This window comes from Anguilla anguilla, chromosome 6, assembly GCF_013347855.1.
Source record: "Anguilla anguilla isolate fAngAng1 chromosome 6, fAngAng1.pri, whole genome shotgun sequence".
Lineage (NCBI taxonomy): Eukaryota > Metazoa > Chordata > Actinopteri > Anguilliformes > Anguillidae > Anguilla > Anguilla anguilla.
In genome coordinates this window covers 58,598,471-58,615,284 of record NC_049206.1, presented here as the reverse complement: position 1 = coordinate 58,615,284, position 16,814 = coordinate 58,598,471, and the positions used below count along the sequence as shown (strand labels likewise).

At 47.2% G+C, this 16,814-nt stretch overlaps 2 protein-coding genes across 2 annotated transcripts in view; one reads left to right on the top strand and one right to left on the bottom strand.

The window, feature by feature from the left end:
• Positions 1–20: 20 nt before the first annotated feature.
• On the top strand, positions 21–6,920 carry mtfr2 (mitochondrial fission regulator 2). Its single transcript, XM_035422767.1, has 8 exons — positions 21–166; positions 435–636; positions 986–1,090; positions 1,560–1,684; positions 2,040–2,248; positions 3,274–3,598; positions 4,330–4,510; positions 5,196–6,920. Exons 2-8 carry the CDS (start codon positions 565–567, stop codon positions 5,238–5,240), a joined length of 1,062 nt encoding a protein of 353 aa, XP_035278658.1. The 5' UTR covers positions 21–166; positions 435–564; the 3' UTR covers positions 5,241–6,920.
• Positions 6,921–9,152: 2,232 nt separating this feature from the next.
• LOC118230781 (cAMP-specific 3',5'-cyclic phosphodiesterase 7B-like) overlaps positions 9,153–16,814 on the bottom strand; it is a 28,935-nt gene continuing 21,273 nt past the window's right edge. The window contains exons 6-13 of the mRNA XM_035424094.1: positions 16,658–16,753; positions 14,758–14,858; positions 14,001–14,132; positions 13,579–13,670; positions 12,857–13,001; positions 11,838–11,934; positions 10,124–10,204; positions 9,153–9,460 (exon numbers count right to left, since the gene is read on the bottom strand). Coding sequence (XP_035279985.1) covers positions 9,270–9,460; positions 10,124–10,204; positions 11,838–11,934; positions 12,857–13,001; positions 13,579–13,670; positions 14,001–14,132; positions 14,758–14,858; positions 16,658–16,753 — 935 coding nt within the window. The 3' untranslated portion in view covers positions 9,153–9,269. The remainder of the gene's footprint in view (positions 9,461–10,123; positions 10,205–11,837; positions 11,935–12,856; positions 13,002–13,578; positions 13,671–14,000; positions 14,133–14,757; positions 14,859–16,657; positions 16,754–16,814) is intronic.

Sequence of the window (16,814 nt, the reverse complement as noted above, 5' to 3'; positions counted from 1 at the left end):
TCCAACCAGAGTCATTTTTGCTCACGCGGCTTTATTTGAGTTCATATGCTCAGGGAACGTGACGGACCTGGGAGCTGTTTATACCGTTTGATGATTTGTATTTCAAGGAAAATATAGCTGGCGATCTAAATCTTTTAATTATAGATTATATGAAAACAAGAAAACGGTAGGAATTACACTTACTTGCAGGCCTAGTTACATTGATACGCTTTTGCAGCTGTGCTTTGCTTGCTTTACTGTCGTATTTTGATGATCAGCGCTTTCTTGTAGATGAAAGCACGCTGCAGCATCCTGCAGGCATTTAAGGGGGTAGTGAAGGGTTTTACACCGCATCTGTTTAGCGTTTATTTGAGTCGCTAATAACTATCAGATACAGATAATACTAGTGGATATTCTATGTTTTTTTACGTATACGTTTCTTTTTTGTTTTGTAGATTTGAAAGCATGTGGAAATTTGGACGCCCCTGCGCTTAACTGTCAGATGTAACGTAGTTCGTCGCCGCCTCGAACATTTCAAACGTTAAGGACGTACTTCTCTGGAAGTCGTCATTTCCCCGCAAGCAAATGTCTCTCCTCGCTGACATCCTTGACCTTTTACGAAATCTTCTCGAGTATTTTGGAGTCCCAGCCGACATGGTAATAACTTGTTTATTTATTCATTTACCTTTATGTGTATTTCAGCATTGCTAACCTTTAATGCCAACTAGCCTGCGGATGGTAACATATTCGTGATCTAAAGCTAAGTCAGATTATATTGATAGCTAGTTCTGGCAATTTATACCGATATTGTCTTGATTATAGTGCGCATACATAATGTGTTTATTCGTTTCGATTTTCTTGTGGTCTCATACACATATAAAAGTTATACAACTGCTTAGCTCATCTATTGTTTGTGAACGAACAATATGGAATTATTGTTCAAACTAAGTGATACTGTAAAATATGTTCATAATACAGTTTTTTGTTTGTTTTGTTTGTTCTTTAGTTAGTGCCGGTGTGGGACAATCAATACTGCGGGCAGTATCGCAGCATAGTTCGCATGATTGGAACTAACCTTCCCTTGAGTCCTCAAGCACGCGTTCATTTCCAGGTACAGTACACCTAGCCTACCACCGGGAAAATGGGAAATTTTACTTAGCAGAACGTAACATGTTTGTTTGATGGAGTTTGAGATGAAAGGAAAGATGCGCACAGAGTGCATGTCTGTCCATCCCAAGAATCAATCAAAATGGGGGCTGTCATCTAGAGTAACATGCAAGGACTTTGTGACATTGGGAGAGTATGATAATCCATACAGAGTCTAATAATGGATCGGTAAACGCCGTATCGCATTTGTAGGGCATTAAAAGTGTGGAGGCACTCCATATCCCTCTTAAGTACAGAGATCGCCTTACAGCAGTAGTGTTGCAAAGTTTTGCTGAATGTTCGCCTGTTCCATTAACTCTTGACATCCTTGAGTTAAAGAGCTGATCTAAAAAAAACGACCTTACAGCATTTCACGAATGAAACGCCGCTCCTGAGCATTTTGGAGGTAAATTAATTTAAGTTTCGTTCCGCAGATTCCCCTGCAGGTGTTTGAAAGGCACGGTACTGCTGATTTTCCGTTAAACGGGCCAGTTATACCGTCCTTTGCGGATGTGATGTGGCTTACTGAAGATGACGGGGAGGTCTTGACAAAGTTCAGGTAATGACTAATGAAGATAGTGTTAACTGAATGAATACCTTCACTCAATGCCCTTCAAAGCAAACACTTTTGATTATGTTTAAATAGTTACTTAAGCCCCAAGATGAAAAAATAAGTTTTAATTGACTTTTTCCATATTTTTTTAATAAAAATTAAAATAAGAAAAAAGCCTTTTGGTATTAAAGACTCAATTTCTAAATGAGGCGTTGTTCATGTTCTGATGGATATCCCCCCATGCAAAATTTTAGCTTCCACGACTACCATATAATTATGTGTAACTATTAAAAATGAGGGTTTGATCGTGCTGGGTGTTTAATAGTGTGGCTGTGCTTCATTATGTTGTCGTGCGTTTCAGAAATGACGTTCGTCCGCTTGGTAGACATCACGCGAGCCAGCGTCTCCCGGCTCCTCCGGCGCTTGCGTTAGCTCCAGCGCGAGGATTCGCCACGCTGAGGGGAAGTCAGCCTCCGGCGAACACCGAAGCCTTGAGTAAGATCACGGCGCTGGAGGGCGAGCTGCTCCGGTTACGCGCACAGATCGCCATGATCGTCACCATGCCCTCAGGTGAGTGTGCGGTCGGTCGCAGACTCGCCGCGCCAGGGGGTTTTCAACCAGGGGTTGGCTGCTGTGGGACGTGGGGAGTACTCTGGAGCTCCTAAAACTGGCTGTCCCCTTTTAAAATAGTTTGTTATATAATATACTGGGGAAAATAACTATGTCTGCCCCTACCATTTTAAAATTGCTATATACAAGCAATGAGAAGTAATTACATAGACATTATCATTAAGGGAGCATAATGGATGCGTCAGTCAGTCTAATTTTGATTCCGCTATCAGAAAATATCTCCCAGGGGTACTTCACAGGGGGTATGTGGGGTTCAGGTAAATTATCGTAGGTAACAATATATCTGCAGGTGCTTATGGGGGGTATTGGAGCTCACATTACATTTACATTTGAGAGCTGAAGGTTTTGGGTTCAGAGAGTTACCATTTCACAATGAGACTGAAAATCTTGATGTTTACCATTGAACATGGGCGAACAATACAACTAATAGAAGAATATAGTTGTTGTACAGCAATAGTAAGTAACAGTGATAAAATGAAAAAAGCAAATATAGAATCCAGGGTTGTGAGTTGGCGTGTCATTTTCTCTCCACCAAAGATGGCTGCGTTCATCGAAAGAGAGAATTTCAGTGTGTTTATTCAGACCAGAAACAGCCTAAATACACTGTCCTACCCAGAGTTCAGTGTGTTTACACACTCCTGGCCAATCATATGCGTTTAATTTCCTTCTGCTGTGCAAATTTGAATGTGACTGCTGTGTATCCCTGCTGGGTGTTTGTAAACTGAGTGCTATTAATAACCAGTGCTGTTTTACACAGTGATGCAGTGTGTGCTCACGTAGTTATTCTCCATTTGGATACACAGCCTTTATTCAGCAGGCTCGTGTAGCTGCATTTGGTGTTGACCTCCTCAAGGTCGTGTTCTCGAGCCGGAGGGCGCAGTCCGCGATTGTTTTACACCTTTGTGGTGGGGGGGGGGGGGGGAGCCGAAACCGCAGTGTCGCTTCAGTGACCTTCTCTCTTCCAGGTACTGCGCCCTTCCAAAATGCTCCTGCTACCCCGGGGAGGTCCTCTCCCCCTCCTCCTCCTGTTCTCACCTCCACTCCCGCCCCTGCGCCTCGCTGCCCTCCCCCTCCCCCACCTCCTCCTCCCCCTGCTCCCCCCCTGCCTCCTCACTGCCCTGCTGCCATGGAGACGCAAGCCCACGGCCCGATCAGGCAGCCGCGGCGCACGGCTAGCAGGGAGGAGCAGGATCGGAACGATCGGAGGACGGGTTCGCCGTCTGAGAAAGCTCCCAGCATGCTGGACGTACTGAAGGACTTGAATCAGGTTAAGCTCCGTGCAGTAGAGAGGTGAGCATCAAGCGCTGTGTGCAGTGTAATATTTAATAACCTGCCTGTCTGTTCTGTAACACTTTACCATGAAGTGCCAATAAGCCTGCATAACACTGTTATAATCAGCTGTGACAGCATATTACGGACTATAGCCCATGCCATGCCACTGTGATTATGTAAGCAGTGTTATTTTACAGCAGTTACTTTGAATTTGTGCTGTTAAAATTCCCTGCTTAACTTATGACAATGTTAAGATGTGCAGTTAGCTGTAATGCACTGTCATGATTGGTTATGACAAATTTAATATCATGATTATGACAGTGTTATTCCGGTGTGTGTGAAACAAAGTAAAATTAAAGCGTAAAATCAAATATTGTGTTCCTGACTGCTGTTTTTATGTAATGTTATGTAAAGTAATGTTTCTAATGAGCTGTGCTTGCCTTCTATTCTACCAGTTTTCAGCAATATTCTGAGTTTGATTTGATTATAGATGTGCAGTTTCTAAACTCAAACTCAAAGCATGTGTTTAGGAAGCCAGCACACCGATATTGCTGTAAATTAAACCTTCGGTTACAAGCTGTTCTACAGTCTGTGGTTCTAAACGCACCACAGACGTGGATGTCAGTTAAACGTTCGCTAATAACCTGGTCTGGTCTGACGCACTGAAATGGCGCTAAGTCCAGTTCCCGTAAGCGTGTTTCCTACGCAGGCGCGTGTGTAAGAGACGTGCGGTGTGATTCCGTGTGCAGGTCTCCTGGCGGAACGCCGGTGATGAAGAGGAGCAAAAAAGCGGTTGACCTCGGCGACCCGGCGGCGCTCATCGCCGAAGCGCTGAAGAGGAAGTTTGCGCACAGGCGCAAAGAGGACTCCTTCGACAAGGAGAACCGCTCTTTCGAGCTCTCCCCGTTTGGAAGCCCCGAGATTCCCAGTGTAAGTTTATCCGTGTTATTAGTTTCTTATTTTATTATTACAAAAAAAATAATATTTTCAGTCCGTGAGAGTTGATTTTTGTTATTTATTTCTTTATTTATTTATTCAGTTTACTTTGTATGTCTTACGAAATGTTTTGAGTAGATTTGCACTCTTGTAATACTGGATATCGGTCTACAGGGGGTGCTGTTTCACCAGCCAAAATGTTTTTTGTATTTTTAGTCAGTGAGTCGTTCAGGCCAGATGTACAGAATGTGGAAGTGTCCGATGTTAATGTAGTGGTTATTCCTACTAGCTTATAGCGGGAAATTAACTATTTTCACTAGCGCAACCTCAGCAAGAGCTGGCGTTAGCGTCACAAGCTCAAGTGATGTTTTACAGTGAATTACTGAAATAGTGTGTGTCAACCTTCCCAGAATTGCATAACACGGATATAGTATTGATTTAATGATACGAGGTGTACATTACATTATTACATTACAATCATTTGGGCAGGCGCTCTTATCCAGAGTGAGGAACAGTGATGGATAAAACCAGCGTTTCTCTCCGAAATACAAAAATATGGTGTCATTAGGAAGACCTAGAGCCCGTTTATAATCACCATGATCAATGTGATTGGATAGAATAGATCTCATTTGTGGCTTGGTGTGCGCACAGACTCATGACCGATTTTTTTTTTGTTCAGATCCCTTTTAATATCAGGTGCGGTCAGGGACGACTACACCTGTGATTGCCATGGCAACGAGCAACCAGTCCGGTGAGAGTGGATGCTTCTCAGACTACTGATACTTCCTCCTGCAGTATTTTTTTTTGTTGGTTTACAGTTTTTTCCTAAGGTCTACTAAATGTCTGTGTTAACCTTGGCCCTTGACCCTTGACCTCTGCAATGCTTTGGTCTCTGGCGGTACTTTTTCTGGTTTGCAGTTTTCATGCAGACGGCGAGTTTTGTTTTGGTTTTGGTGTAAATATATAGGATTTAATTGCTGTACAGAGATTTGAGGACATTGTTTTGTACAATGATTTGTCCAGATTGATTGTGTTTTGTTGTCATTGTTCCTCACGTGGCGGAAATCGCGCGTGAAGTCTGTCGGTCTTCTCAAATCGCACTCCAAAAACCCTAATTCTGTGCGGTCAGGTTCCGAGCTAAACTTGCATGGTGAATGACACCACCCCCACAAACGACTCAGCGAATCACAACAGGTTCTGTTCTCCCATTTGGGGGGAACAACTGCAAATACATGTGCCTATGGGACTGAGAATTCCAGGAGAATGCAACAAAAATGCAACCTGCAACGTGCAATGATTTTATAAATGTCTTGTCTATACTGCACTGTAGTAGAATTGAATTAGTGTAATATTCTAAGTGTGTATGTCTCAAGCATGTGAAACTATGGACAAGCCATTGGGAATGCTCAGCTATGCTCAGCCAGCCCACTGACACACACTGTGTGAATGTTTATGTGCCTAGCGTGGTGGGGGGGTTCGTGGGTTGAAAAAAAAAAAAGGGCAAAATCCTCCAATACGCTTTGGGATCAGGTCTCTCCCTCCCCCTCCTGGCCCGGACCTCACCCCCCCCCTATGATGAAACAGGCAGCAGGATCTACACCTGTCCCGTTGGAACTGTCCTATCCTGCCACCGAACGAGGGGTGGGGTGAGGGGGAAATGGGGGCGTACCTCGTTTGGGTTACAGGGTTCACGCTGGGGCGGGACGGGGCTCGAGCAGAAAACCGGGCCTGCGGGCGATGCCATCCTCGCAGGGTCCCGGCCCTTCATTCAGGAACAGGGCACCGTGGAAACGGCGAGGGTTCCCACGGCAACGAAGGAGCCGCGACCTGGGATTTGCGCGCTTAGCGTTTCGCTGCGTGGCTCCGTCCCGTGGACTGGCTCTTTACTGCGTGCTCCTGGTGCTGCCGCTTTTTGGGAGATCCGTTTTGGGGGGGGACGAGCTCAGACTCTCGCTGTCGAAGCGATGCTTGGCCTGGTGGGCTTTCGCCAAATGAGGCCGTTCTGCTTTTTACTCACTTACTGGCGAGTTTAATGCAACCTGCATCTTCCGGATAACAAAAGGCTTTTCAGCCTTTGGAACTTTAATTTCACGTTCTCTTCGCGTTTTCATTTCAGCTAACAGATGAATCGCAAGGTGTCCCTACTTCAGCTTGTACAGTTACGGAAGCACTGTCTTAATGCTGTAATTTAATTTTTTTTTTTTTGGGGGGGGGGATTTCAATAATGTAGCTGCATGCATGACGATAACAAGGGCTGGAGATGTAATTTTTTTAAATCAAATGGCCAGCCAGCCAGAGATATTCACGTGAATCAGGCCACGCCCTTTAATGTTTTATTTTGTTTTGTTTATTTTGTTACAATGTGAAAAGAGCTGATGAATAAAATGGTTGGCTTGGCACCGGCCTTTCGTCAGTTGTTTGAGTTCTGATTTAAACTGAACCATGCACATGTGTACACGCGCGCGCACACACACACACATGCACGCACACACACACACAGACACATCCACACACACACTCTCCTACACATTCCTGGATCGCAGCACCATGGTGAACCAAAGTTAATCTATGAAATTGAGGGCAAAGCGCACGTTTTGGACACATTCACTGCCTGTGTGATGTGGACGCCATATTGACTGTGATTCACTGTCTTTACCGAGGCCCTCTTGGGTTCTCAAAGTGAGCTCTGACTCATCTTGGTTGGCATTCTTGGCCAGGGGAAAAATTATGACCCCCGACTGACCTGCTCGTGTCACCGAGCCAACCTCTTTCACTCTTTGTCACAGTGGCACAGTATCATAGTTAAATGTTCACCGGCATGTAGAAGCTGATGTCAATCCACCAAACTTCCTGAAGTACAACCATGTGACTGGAGAACAAGAATGATTGATTGATTGAATGTGTTTCTACGGCGACAAGGCCCCATGTTAAATCCGGCTACTGGTGTTCATGGCAAAGGACTCAATTCTGTGGTAAAACTACAGGGAAATGACCTTCAATTACTTATACAAGCGAGTGAATAACCAATTCATGAAGCAAATGGGAAAAAAAATGCAGATTTAATTACAGTAGGTTAAAAAAACAGTAATTTTATTCATCACAGTGTTTGGAAAATTATGGCATTTTAAGTCCCATGAAAGTGATGGATTTCTATAGGAACACAGTCTTCCTGCACCGGAAGGCTCAGTTCACTGGTGTGCGGTTCAGCTGTGATAATGAATTGTTTCTCTTCCTCGAAAGTTCACGCAGCTTGTAAAAAGGTAAAAGATGGCACCCACTTGTAAGTGGTTCGCGACGGTGCTACAGGATGTATCGTAGAAATGAAAACGTTTTTCAGACCTGGCCTTGTACAGCGTTTCAAGTATGCTGAATGCTAACAGAGAACGTAAAGCCAACAGACGGCTGGGATCGTGTCCAGGCAAACGGCCTTTCAGAATGAACACTAGCGTGAACGGGTAATCAGCTACAAATGCTGTCGTACAAACTACAGTTAATAGGGATTACATTATTCTGGTGTCATATTTACCAGAAAAAAAATGGATGAGCTCCACCAATCATGAAGTTGCTCAGGAAAAAAACAATTGATCAACGCAGGTGATAAATTCTGACTGTCTGAGATCACTGTGGGAACTACCAGGATGTAAGCAGACAGTGTCTTTCTGGATCTAGCGAAGTAGGTTTCACCAGTGAAAAACATAGTACAAATACAGGTAGTTTGACTTATAAAAAAACAACATAAAATAATTTATAATTAAACAATTGTGTGTGGTAATCAGCAGAAAAAAAGTTATGTTAAGGCTTTGTTATGTGTGCACATAAAAGTGTAGAGTTGTTTAATTATTTACAGTTTATTTGAAAAGTAACAGTATATGTGAGTGACAAGTTACCCTTGTTTTATACAGGTACCAATATTCATTTGGCAAGTGAACCAGTAGCTTAATTTATGAAATATACAATTATATCCACTAAAGCGACATAAAAGCTTATAAAAATTTAGACATACGACATCAAACTAAGCCAGGTGTTCATCTTGTTTGGGGGAAAAAACACTTCGGGTTCATAGCTTTGTTTTAGAGACTAGTCTAGCACTTGTTTTTTTTATTTTTTAAATGCAGTAAAGCAAGTAGGGGACTGTCCAAATTTTTGGTGCAAATATTAGAAAAAAGAAGGTAAACATGTTTTTAAAACATCCTGTAAAAAAACTGGGTTTACAGAACAGATCGCTGAAGTGCAGCCCAGCTGCTGTTTTGTTTGTGTGTGTGTGTGTGTGTTCTTTTTTTGTTTTTGTTTTTTTTTTGTCAGTCCTCTGAAGACGCTGTGCTCCTCCCCCCGATGCTGCTGGGTTTTCGGTTTCCCGGACAGAGAAACTGTTGGACAGGGCTTTCTCGACTGCCCCGCCCCGCGAACACCCCCCCCTCCCCCCCCCCCCACGCCCCCGCAATGGTCCGTGCTGAAACCGTAAAAACAACAGGAGAGGCCGCGGGGAATGTCAGAGGGGGAAACGGGGGGGGGGTGCTGGGTGGGCGCGGGGGTGGCTGGGGGCTGGTGAGGGGCGGGGGGTGGGAGGTGGCCTGTGAGGGGGGAGGTAACTGAAGAATCGGTCCGGCCAATCGCTGGCTTTGTCTCTCCCGGCGGCGTTAGCGGAACGCGCTACGGCCCAGCGCATGGGCTGTGATCCCGGAAGGAGTTTTTTTTTCCCCCGCGGGGAAAAAGCAAGGGGTCTTTTTTTTCGGGAGATCCAGGGAGGGGGTGTCTACGGGACACTCTCCTCCTCCTGCCCCGTGCCGGGGGGGGGGCACGCCGCGTCCTGCTCCCCGAGCCGCAGCCGACCCCACTGCTCCTTGTTCTTCCGCAGGTGTCCCAGCATGCACTCTGCCAGCAGGCTGCTGTCCGTGAAGCGCGCCCACTCCTCGAACAGGGGCTCCACCAGGAACGTGATGAAGCCTGCGGGGCGAGCACACGGGACGGCCTTAAAACGACGGGACCGTCAGCACTTCCCCCCCCCACGCGGCTTTTACCCCAACACAGATAACAGTGACACGGGAATCAAATAACATGCAGCACAGCAAACAGGGAAACATTCACGTTTGCAGTGGCAACCTGGGAAATCAAGAGACTGTGCAGCCAGTCGTATGCAGGTTATGATCAGGTGGACAGATTGAGCGCTGATTTACTGCAGAGCAGTAGCTTCAGAGAGAGAGGGAGGGAGAAAGAGGGGGGATGGAGAAAGAGAAAGAGGGAGGCAGAGAGAGAGAGACGGAAGGAGGAAGAAAGAAAAAGAAGGGAGGGAGGGAGAGTGAGAAAGAGAGGTAGGGAGAGAGGGAGGCAGAGAGAGAAAGAGAGATAGCTGCAGCTGGTGCCTGCGTTTTTAATGAAGGCTGAAAAAAAAAAAACGCACCCCAGTAAAGGTCAGCCCCGGCGAGAGATTCACCCGCCAATCATGCTCACCGCGGCCAACAGCCCAGGACGGCAGCGGAATGCTAACGGCAACCGCACCCCCCCCCAAACACCCCCCCCCCCCCCCCCCCCCCCGTTCCTAACCGACCCCCGTCCCGTCCTCCTACAGGCAGGTAATCATGTAGAGGAGGGTTTCTGGGTCTCGCTCACCTGTCTGTATGACGGGGACAGAGTTGGACCGCTGGTCACACAGGGGGCTGACCTCCAGCTCAAACCGTCTCTCAAGGTCACCTGAGACAGGGGGAGCAGAGAAAGAAGCGCTTTATTATTATTATTATTATTATTATTATTATTTTAAATAAGACAAGAACCGTAATGACGTCTAGAAAAGTGACAGGAGGTTCAATAAGGACAAAAGATCTGTGGTTATAAACACTGGAATATGTTTGGTTTGTGGTCCTATTAACAGGTACACAGAACGCACACACACACACATGCACACACACACACATGCGCACACACATACAGGCACATACACCCACATACACAAATGCACAAACACAAATACATTTAGCTTTATGTACGCTTAAATATATAACTGTAATTACTACCCTAGCAACAATAACCCCAGTAACCAAAATGAACTTCATCTGTGAATGATTTTCATTTAGTTTCATTTCACTTCTCTATTCTTTCAGACGACTGGCTTCATAAATCTCCAACTCGTATAAATCCCAGATTGAGTTCATAAAGAGCCAACTGGTCTATTCAGGAAACTGGCTGTATGCTAAGATTTTCTGTGGGGCAGCATGATGGCAGAGCCTTTGCATGTGTGAGAGTGTGTGAGTGTGTGTGTTACTGTTTATGTGTATGTGTGTGTGTGTATGTGAGTTACTGTGTTTGTTTGTATATGTGTGAGTGTGTTACTGTGTGTGTGTATACGTGTGTCTATGTTACTGTGTGTGTGTGTGTATACGTGTGTCTATGTTACTGTGTGTGTGTGTATGTGTGTCTATGTTACTTTGTGTGTGCGTGTGTGTGTGTGTGTATACGTGTGTCTGTGTTACTGTGTGTGTGTGTGTGTGTGTGAGAGTGTGTGACTGCTCCGGGTCCTGAGGGAGATCTCTCATTACGAGGGTCCCCAGGGATTCACGGCTCATTTAGGGAACAGGCTCAGATACACCCAGGAGCGGCCGGGTACGTGACCGCCCCAGAAGCGCCAGGAGGAAATGCGCCCTTCCTGTTTGCCGGCTCACTTCCTGTTTTAGCACCTCCGTGGCGTCGTGGTTACGCAGCCTTCACAACGGCGGCCACGCCTCGGTAACCATGGAGAGCCAGTCTGGGACGGTCAGCCCCCGAAATGTGGAGGACGGTGGTATGTGTGGGGGGTAGGGGGGGGGTGTGTGCGTGGCCTTGTCTGTAGAATTTAAGGATACGGGGGCAGAACTCTTTGCACACTCTCTCTCTCCATTGGAGAGGCTGTGGGTTGGGGGTAGGGGCGAAGCTGTTGGTGGAGGCGTAAGGATATGGGGGTAGAACTCTTTGCACACCCTCTCTCTCCATTGGAGAGGCTGAGGGTGGGGGTTAGGGGCAAGGGCTGTGGGTGGGGGTTTGGGGTTGGGGCCTGTGGGTGGAGGTTTGGGGTTGGGGCCTGTGGGTGGGGGTTTGGGGTGGATGTGGGGGTGGGGGCAGGGAGGGATCTAGGCGGAGCTGCAGGTGGAGGCGTAAGGATACGGGGGCGTGGTTTCGGGAGGTGCTGCGGCTGACCTTGTCTGTAGAACTCTTTGCACACCCTCTCGCTCCATTGGAGAAGCTGTGGGTGGGGGCTGTGGCTGGGGTTTGGAGGTTAGGGGTGGGGGGGGGATCTAGGCGGAGCTGCAGGTGGAGGCGTAAGGATACGGGGGCGTGTTTTCGGGAGGCTGACCTTGTCTGTAGAACTCTTCGCACACCCTCTCGCTCCACTGCCGGCTGAGCTCCCAGTCCCGGCACGGGTTACAGATGTCCGCGCACTTCAGGGCGATCTGAGCGGGCGGCACAAACACGCAACACGTCAGGGGGGTCTACACGCAACACGTCAGGGGGTCTACACGCAACACGTCAGGGGGGCTACACGCAACACGTCAGGGGGGTTACACACAACACGTCAGGGGCGTTACACGCTACACGTCAGGGGCGTTACACGCAACACGTCAGGGGGGCTACACACAACACGTCAGGGGGACTACACGCAACACGTCAGGGGGTCTACACGCAACACGTCAGGGGGGTTACACGCTACACGTCAGGGGGGCTACACGCAACACGTCAGGGGCTCTACACGCAACACGTCAGGGGGGTTACACGCAACACGTCAGGGGGGCTACACGCAACGCGTCAGGGGGTCTACACGCAACACGTCAGGGGGATTACACACAACACGTCAGGGGGGCTACACGCAACGCGTCAGGGGGGTTACACACAACACGTCAGGGGGACTACACGCAACGCGTCAGGGGGGCTACACGCAACGCGTCAGGGGGGCTACACACAACACGTCAGGGGGGCTACACACAACACGTCAGGGGGGCTACACGCAACGCGTCAGGCGGCTACACGCAACACGTCAGGGGGGTTACACGCAACACGTCAGGGGGGCTACATGAAACACATCAAAAACCAAGACCCAACACTAAATGACCACGCTGCTGACTGGCCATTTTAATTATGCTGTAATCACAGTACGTAATGGCCGCTACGAAATTCTCCCGTAGTGAGCACTATCAGACCTTTGTTTTCAGCGTTAAAAAGCTCAATTCCTATCACAGCGTTCGTTTTTTATGTAGACAATGAAAAAATGTTTATTTTGGTTGTGCAGTTCAAGTGAGATCTGAGTGTGAAGAATCAGCAAATGCCAAAAATTCAAATGCCAAAACTTCAAATGCAAATGCGGGGCGTGGCACTCACCTGCAGCACAAAGTGCCGGTGGTCGGCGTCCTCCAGGCTGATGTCGTCGCCGTCCAGCTGGGACTTGAAGCGCCCCAGGAACTCGTTCTGCCGGTTGATGTCCGTGGCCAGGATGAGGGACCCCAGCTGCTGCTCGATGTCCTGTCTGAGGGCGGGGGCGGGAGGGTGCAGAGGATGCTGGGTAAAGTCTTACATCAGTTATGCTAGGTAGGTATAAAGCAAAGTTTTGGAAATATTCAATATACTGCTTCTGTTCAAGTTTTAGTGAAAATGTTATTTTATCTTCTGTTATTGGCAGTAGCATATGTAAACAAAATGGTGGATATACTCAGTGAAATTGAGGCTCTCCGATACACCTCTCGGTATAGCAAACACGTACACACACACACAGCTATTATGATTAATTCCAGGAACTATGAGAAACTGTCAGACTTTAAAAACCAGACTTGACCCCTAGACGTTGAGTGTATGACAGTGTGTATGACGGTACAGGTTTGGAGCATTTGGCCCTAAAACTCGTGGTTTATGGGGACGCAGGTATGGCAGATTGGCCCTTAGACCCGCGGTGTATGGGGACGCAGGTATGGCGGTTTGGCCCTTAGACCCGCGGTGTATGGGGACGCCGGTATGGCGGATTGGCCCTTAGACCCGTGGTGTATGGGGACGCAGGTATGGCGGATTGGCCCTTAGACCCGCGGTGTATGGGGACGCAGGTGACTCACGTTATGTCAGCAGGCAGGTGGGACAGGAGGCCCGACTCTCTGAGCATGCCCACTGTGGAGCGCCAGTGGTGGCTCTCCAGCACCGAGGTATTCTGCCAAAACACAGAGCTCTGCGTGTTAGAGACACACTCCTAAACACACACACATGCACGCACACACTAATGCGCACACATACAGAGACACATATGCACACACACACACACACACATACACACACGCACATACACACACACACACCTATACAGACATGCACACACACACATGCCACAGAGACACAAGGAAAGCCTGTAGTCGACACTGTAGGTTAAAACTAAACTGAAAAGTATTTGGGCACTCTATGACTCCCTGTTTCACAAAGGCAGGTTCTGACCAATAAGGCAGCCCCATTCTCACAGAAGACCCGCTACAGACAGAGCGCTGACCTGGTACAGACTGGCCAGGTGGTGTTTGGTCTTGATGAGGAAGGGCTGGTTCACCCCCGGGTGATCCACGTCATGGGCCGCGGCAGCCATGAGCCCCAGGAAGATGTCCATTGGAGTGAGGTACTGTGCCAGCTGTCAAACAGGATGCACAGTTAGCATAGCATCATTCCATCACATTACACTGCATTCATTTAGCACTTAGCATAGCGAAGCTTATTTAGCATAGCAACATTACATCACATTACACTGCATTCATTTAGCACTTAGCATAGTGCAGCACAGTTAGCATAGCTACATTACATCACATCACACTGCATTCATTTAGCGCTTAGCATAGTTAGCATAGCACAAATTTGTACAGATCTTTTTTTTCTGAGAGTGTACTCGTGACTATGAGAGTTGTGCTTTGCCAAACCTATCAGGAGATGTTTTTTTGGGGGGGGGGTGGGGGGTTGGGGTGGTCCTGTTTACCCTTCAGATGAAGGCCCAGCCTGGCTCTGTCTCCATCTGCCAGCGGCCAGAAGCCGCGCTGAAGCCAAAACAACTATGACCTTTGACCTTACCGCCATCTCTGACCGTGATCATATCTGCTGCCAGGAGACAGCAGCCGAGGCTCTTTACTTCCTCTGTCTACCCAACAGACAGGAAACGGGGCGATGTGGGGGCGAAGAGGGGGGATGTGGGGGGAGCGGGTGAAGGCAGGAGGAGGAGTCGCACTCCCGTTTCCACGGCGACCCCGCTACCCTGTCGTACGTACCTTGGGCTCCTTCAGGTAGCAGTGCATGGCCTGCGTGACGTCAGCGGCGTGCACGGCATTGTGGTACGGGTTCTGGCTGTGGTAGTCCTCCTGCACCATGCCTGCGTATAAAATCACAGAAAATACACATTTCAATTTCAATTTCACTTTCAAAGCAAAACACTGAAGTTTCGGCCAAACATGATCATGTTCCTCATAACAAAGGAAACATACTGTACGAGTATGTGCGAGTGTCGTGCCTTTGATCTTATTTACACAAGGTATTGTTTTGCAAGGTAGCACCTCACCTCACCTAAACCTTCCCACACATTACACCGGCATCTGAACAGGGAAACACACTGCAGTAAACTTCCCTGTGAGGCAGAGATAACGTGTGTGATGCCGCACTTGGTGGGCTCCATTCATTTAATTCAATTCAATTCAATACAACTTTATTTGTAATGCGCTTTGTCCCGAGACACTCTCATAAAGACACTGCAAAAATAGTCTATCTTAACAAGTGTTTCAGCCTTGTAATGAGATACTTACATGTTTTTCTTTTATTTTTTACATAGAATATATTATTTTGTTTTAAGTTACTTTTTGCTTGACAAGTGAAATTGTCTCACCCCATTGACAAATCTTTTATAACAAAAAAAAAAATATTTTGTAACAGCAAAAAAAAAGTAACAGAAGTAGGTCTTATAAATAAGTTTTGGTGCCAGGAAGGGAGTTGGGGATGCTGTCCACCAGGGGGCAGCACCAGCCAAACACACAGGTATGGCCACAGCTGCAGTGCATTGTAATCACTTCAGCTGTGGCCTATTACCTAATCACCAGGCCTAATAAAAGGCCTAGTGCTCAGGCCTAAAGGGGGGCAACTTTTTAGGAGAGTGGTGTGTGTGGGTGAAAGTTCTCCTTTCTGAGTTTTGTCATTGCTTTTCCTGAGAAGCATTTGCTTGGCAGATTGGCCTTTTTTCTCTTTGTTTGGTGTAGATTTCTGCTTGGTCATCATTTTTTCCCTATAAAAGACGGTAAGCCAATCATTTTTGTTGTTTTTCCTGTCCTTTCACCACATGATCAGTGGCCGCCCCCAGCCCTACATCCCAAAGTATATTTACAAAGTAATAAAGCATAAAGTATATAATATATAAGTTAGTACCTATGAATAAGTTTTCTTCTAAATATAAGACTAAAATGCTTAAGACTTATTTTTTTGGTTTTCACAGTGTGGTGGCGCACTTTATGGGCTCTATGTCTTTAATGCTCCTCCCCCTTTTCTCAGAAGCTTGGGACAGCCAATCAGATTCATCGGGGCTCACCGATTCAGGAGGGGTCGGATAAGCACGCCTGTAAAGTCATCACTGCTTCTAATCACGCCGCCATTCGGCCGTCTGAAGTGAACACCGCTGCCCTGGCCTGGTTTCAGAGGAGCAAGGTACTGTAACCTCTTTCATACAAGATGGCGACCGTCGACAAGTCACCAGAACAACGTACGAAAAAGGTACAAGAACGGGGCGAATAGTTTGCATTCCCTTCACCGGTCGCGATCCCAGCAGCAGTGCTCCTGAGGACACGCGCACAGCGTTCTGTTGCTCTGTGAGAGATCAGCTTGCCCTCGCACTTGCGAAACGGAGAGGTGACTCACGTTTTCAGTGCTCACGCGGCGCAGAGCAAAGATCGCCCCGGAGCCAAAGGAAGGAAGCGCTAAAAAAATGACGCGAACGGAGCCATTTGTCGAAGGCGATCGGAAAAAGATTTTTTTTTTCTCTTTTTCTGTGAATTATGAAGAGACTATGTATTCTGTGAATTCTATAAATGTCGTTTTCCTGACAGGAAGGTGTTGTTTTAAGATGTGTACATAGGGCAAACAACCCCATACGAGGATTCGAAGTAAAGTAAATTTCTTAAGAACACATACCCAGAAATCTATGCAGCTTCACCATGTCCAATTGGAAATGATGAATAAGTCCATAGACGTTGAAAAGATGACACAGAAGTGTGACTAAGCTATTGCCTTGAATGGGGGAAAAGGAGAAAGTGTTTTATATGAGCACTACAGCAATGAACAGCCAAGT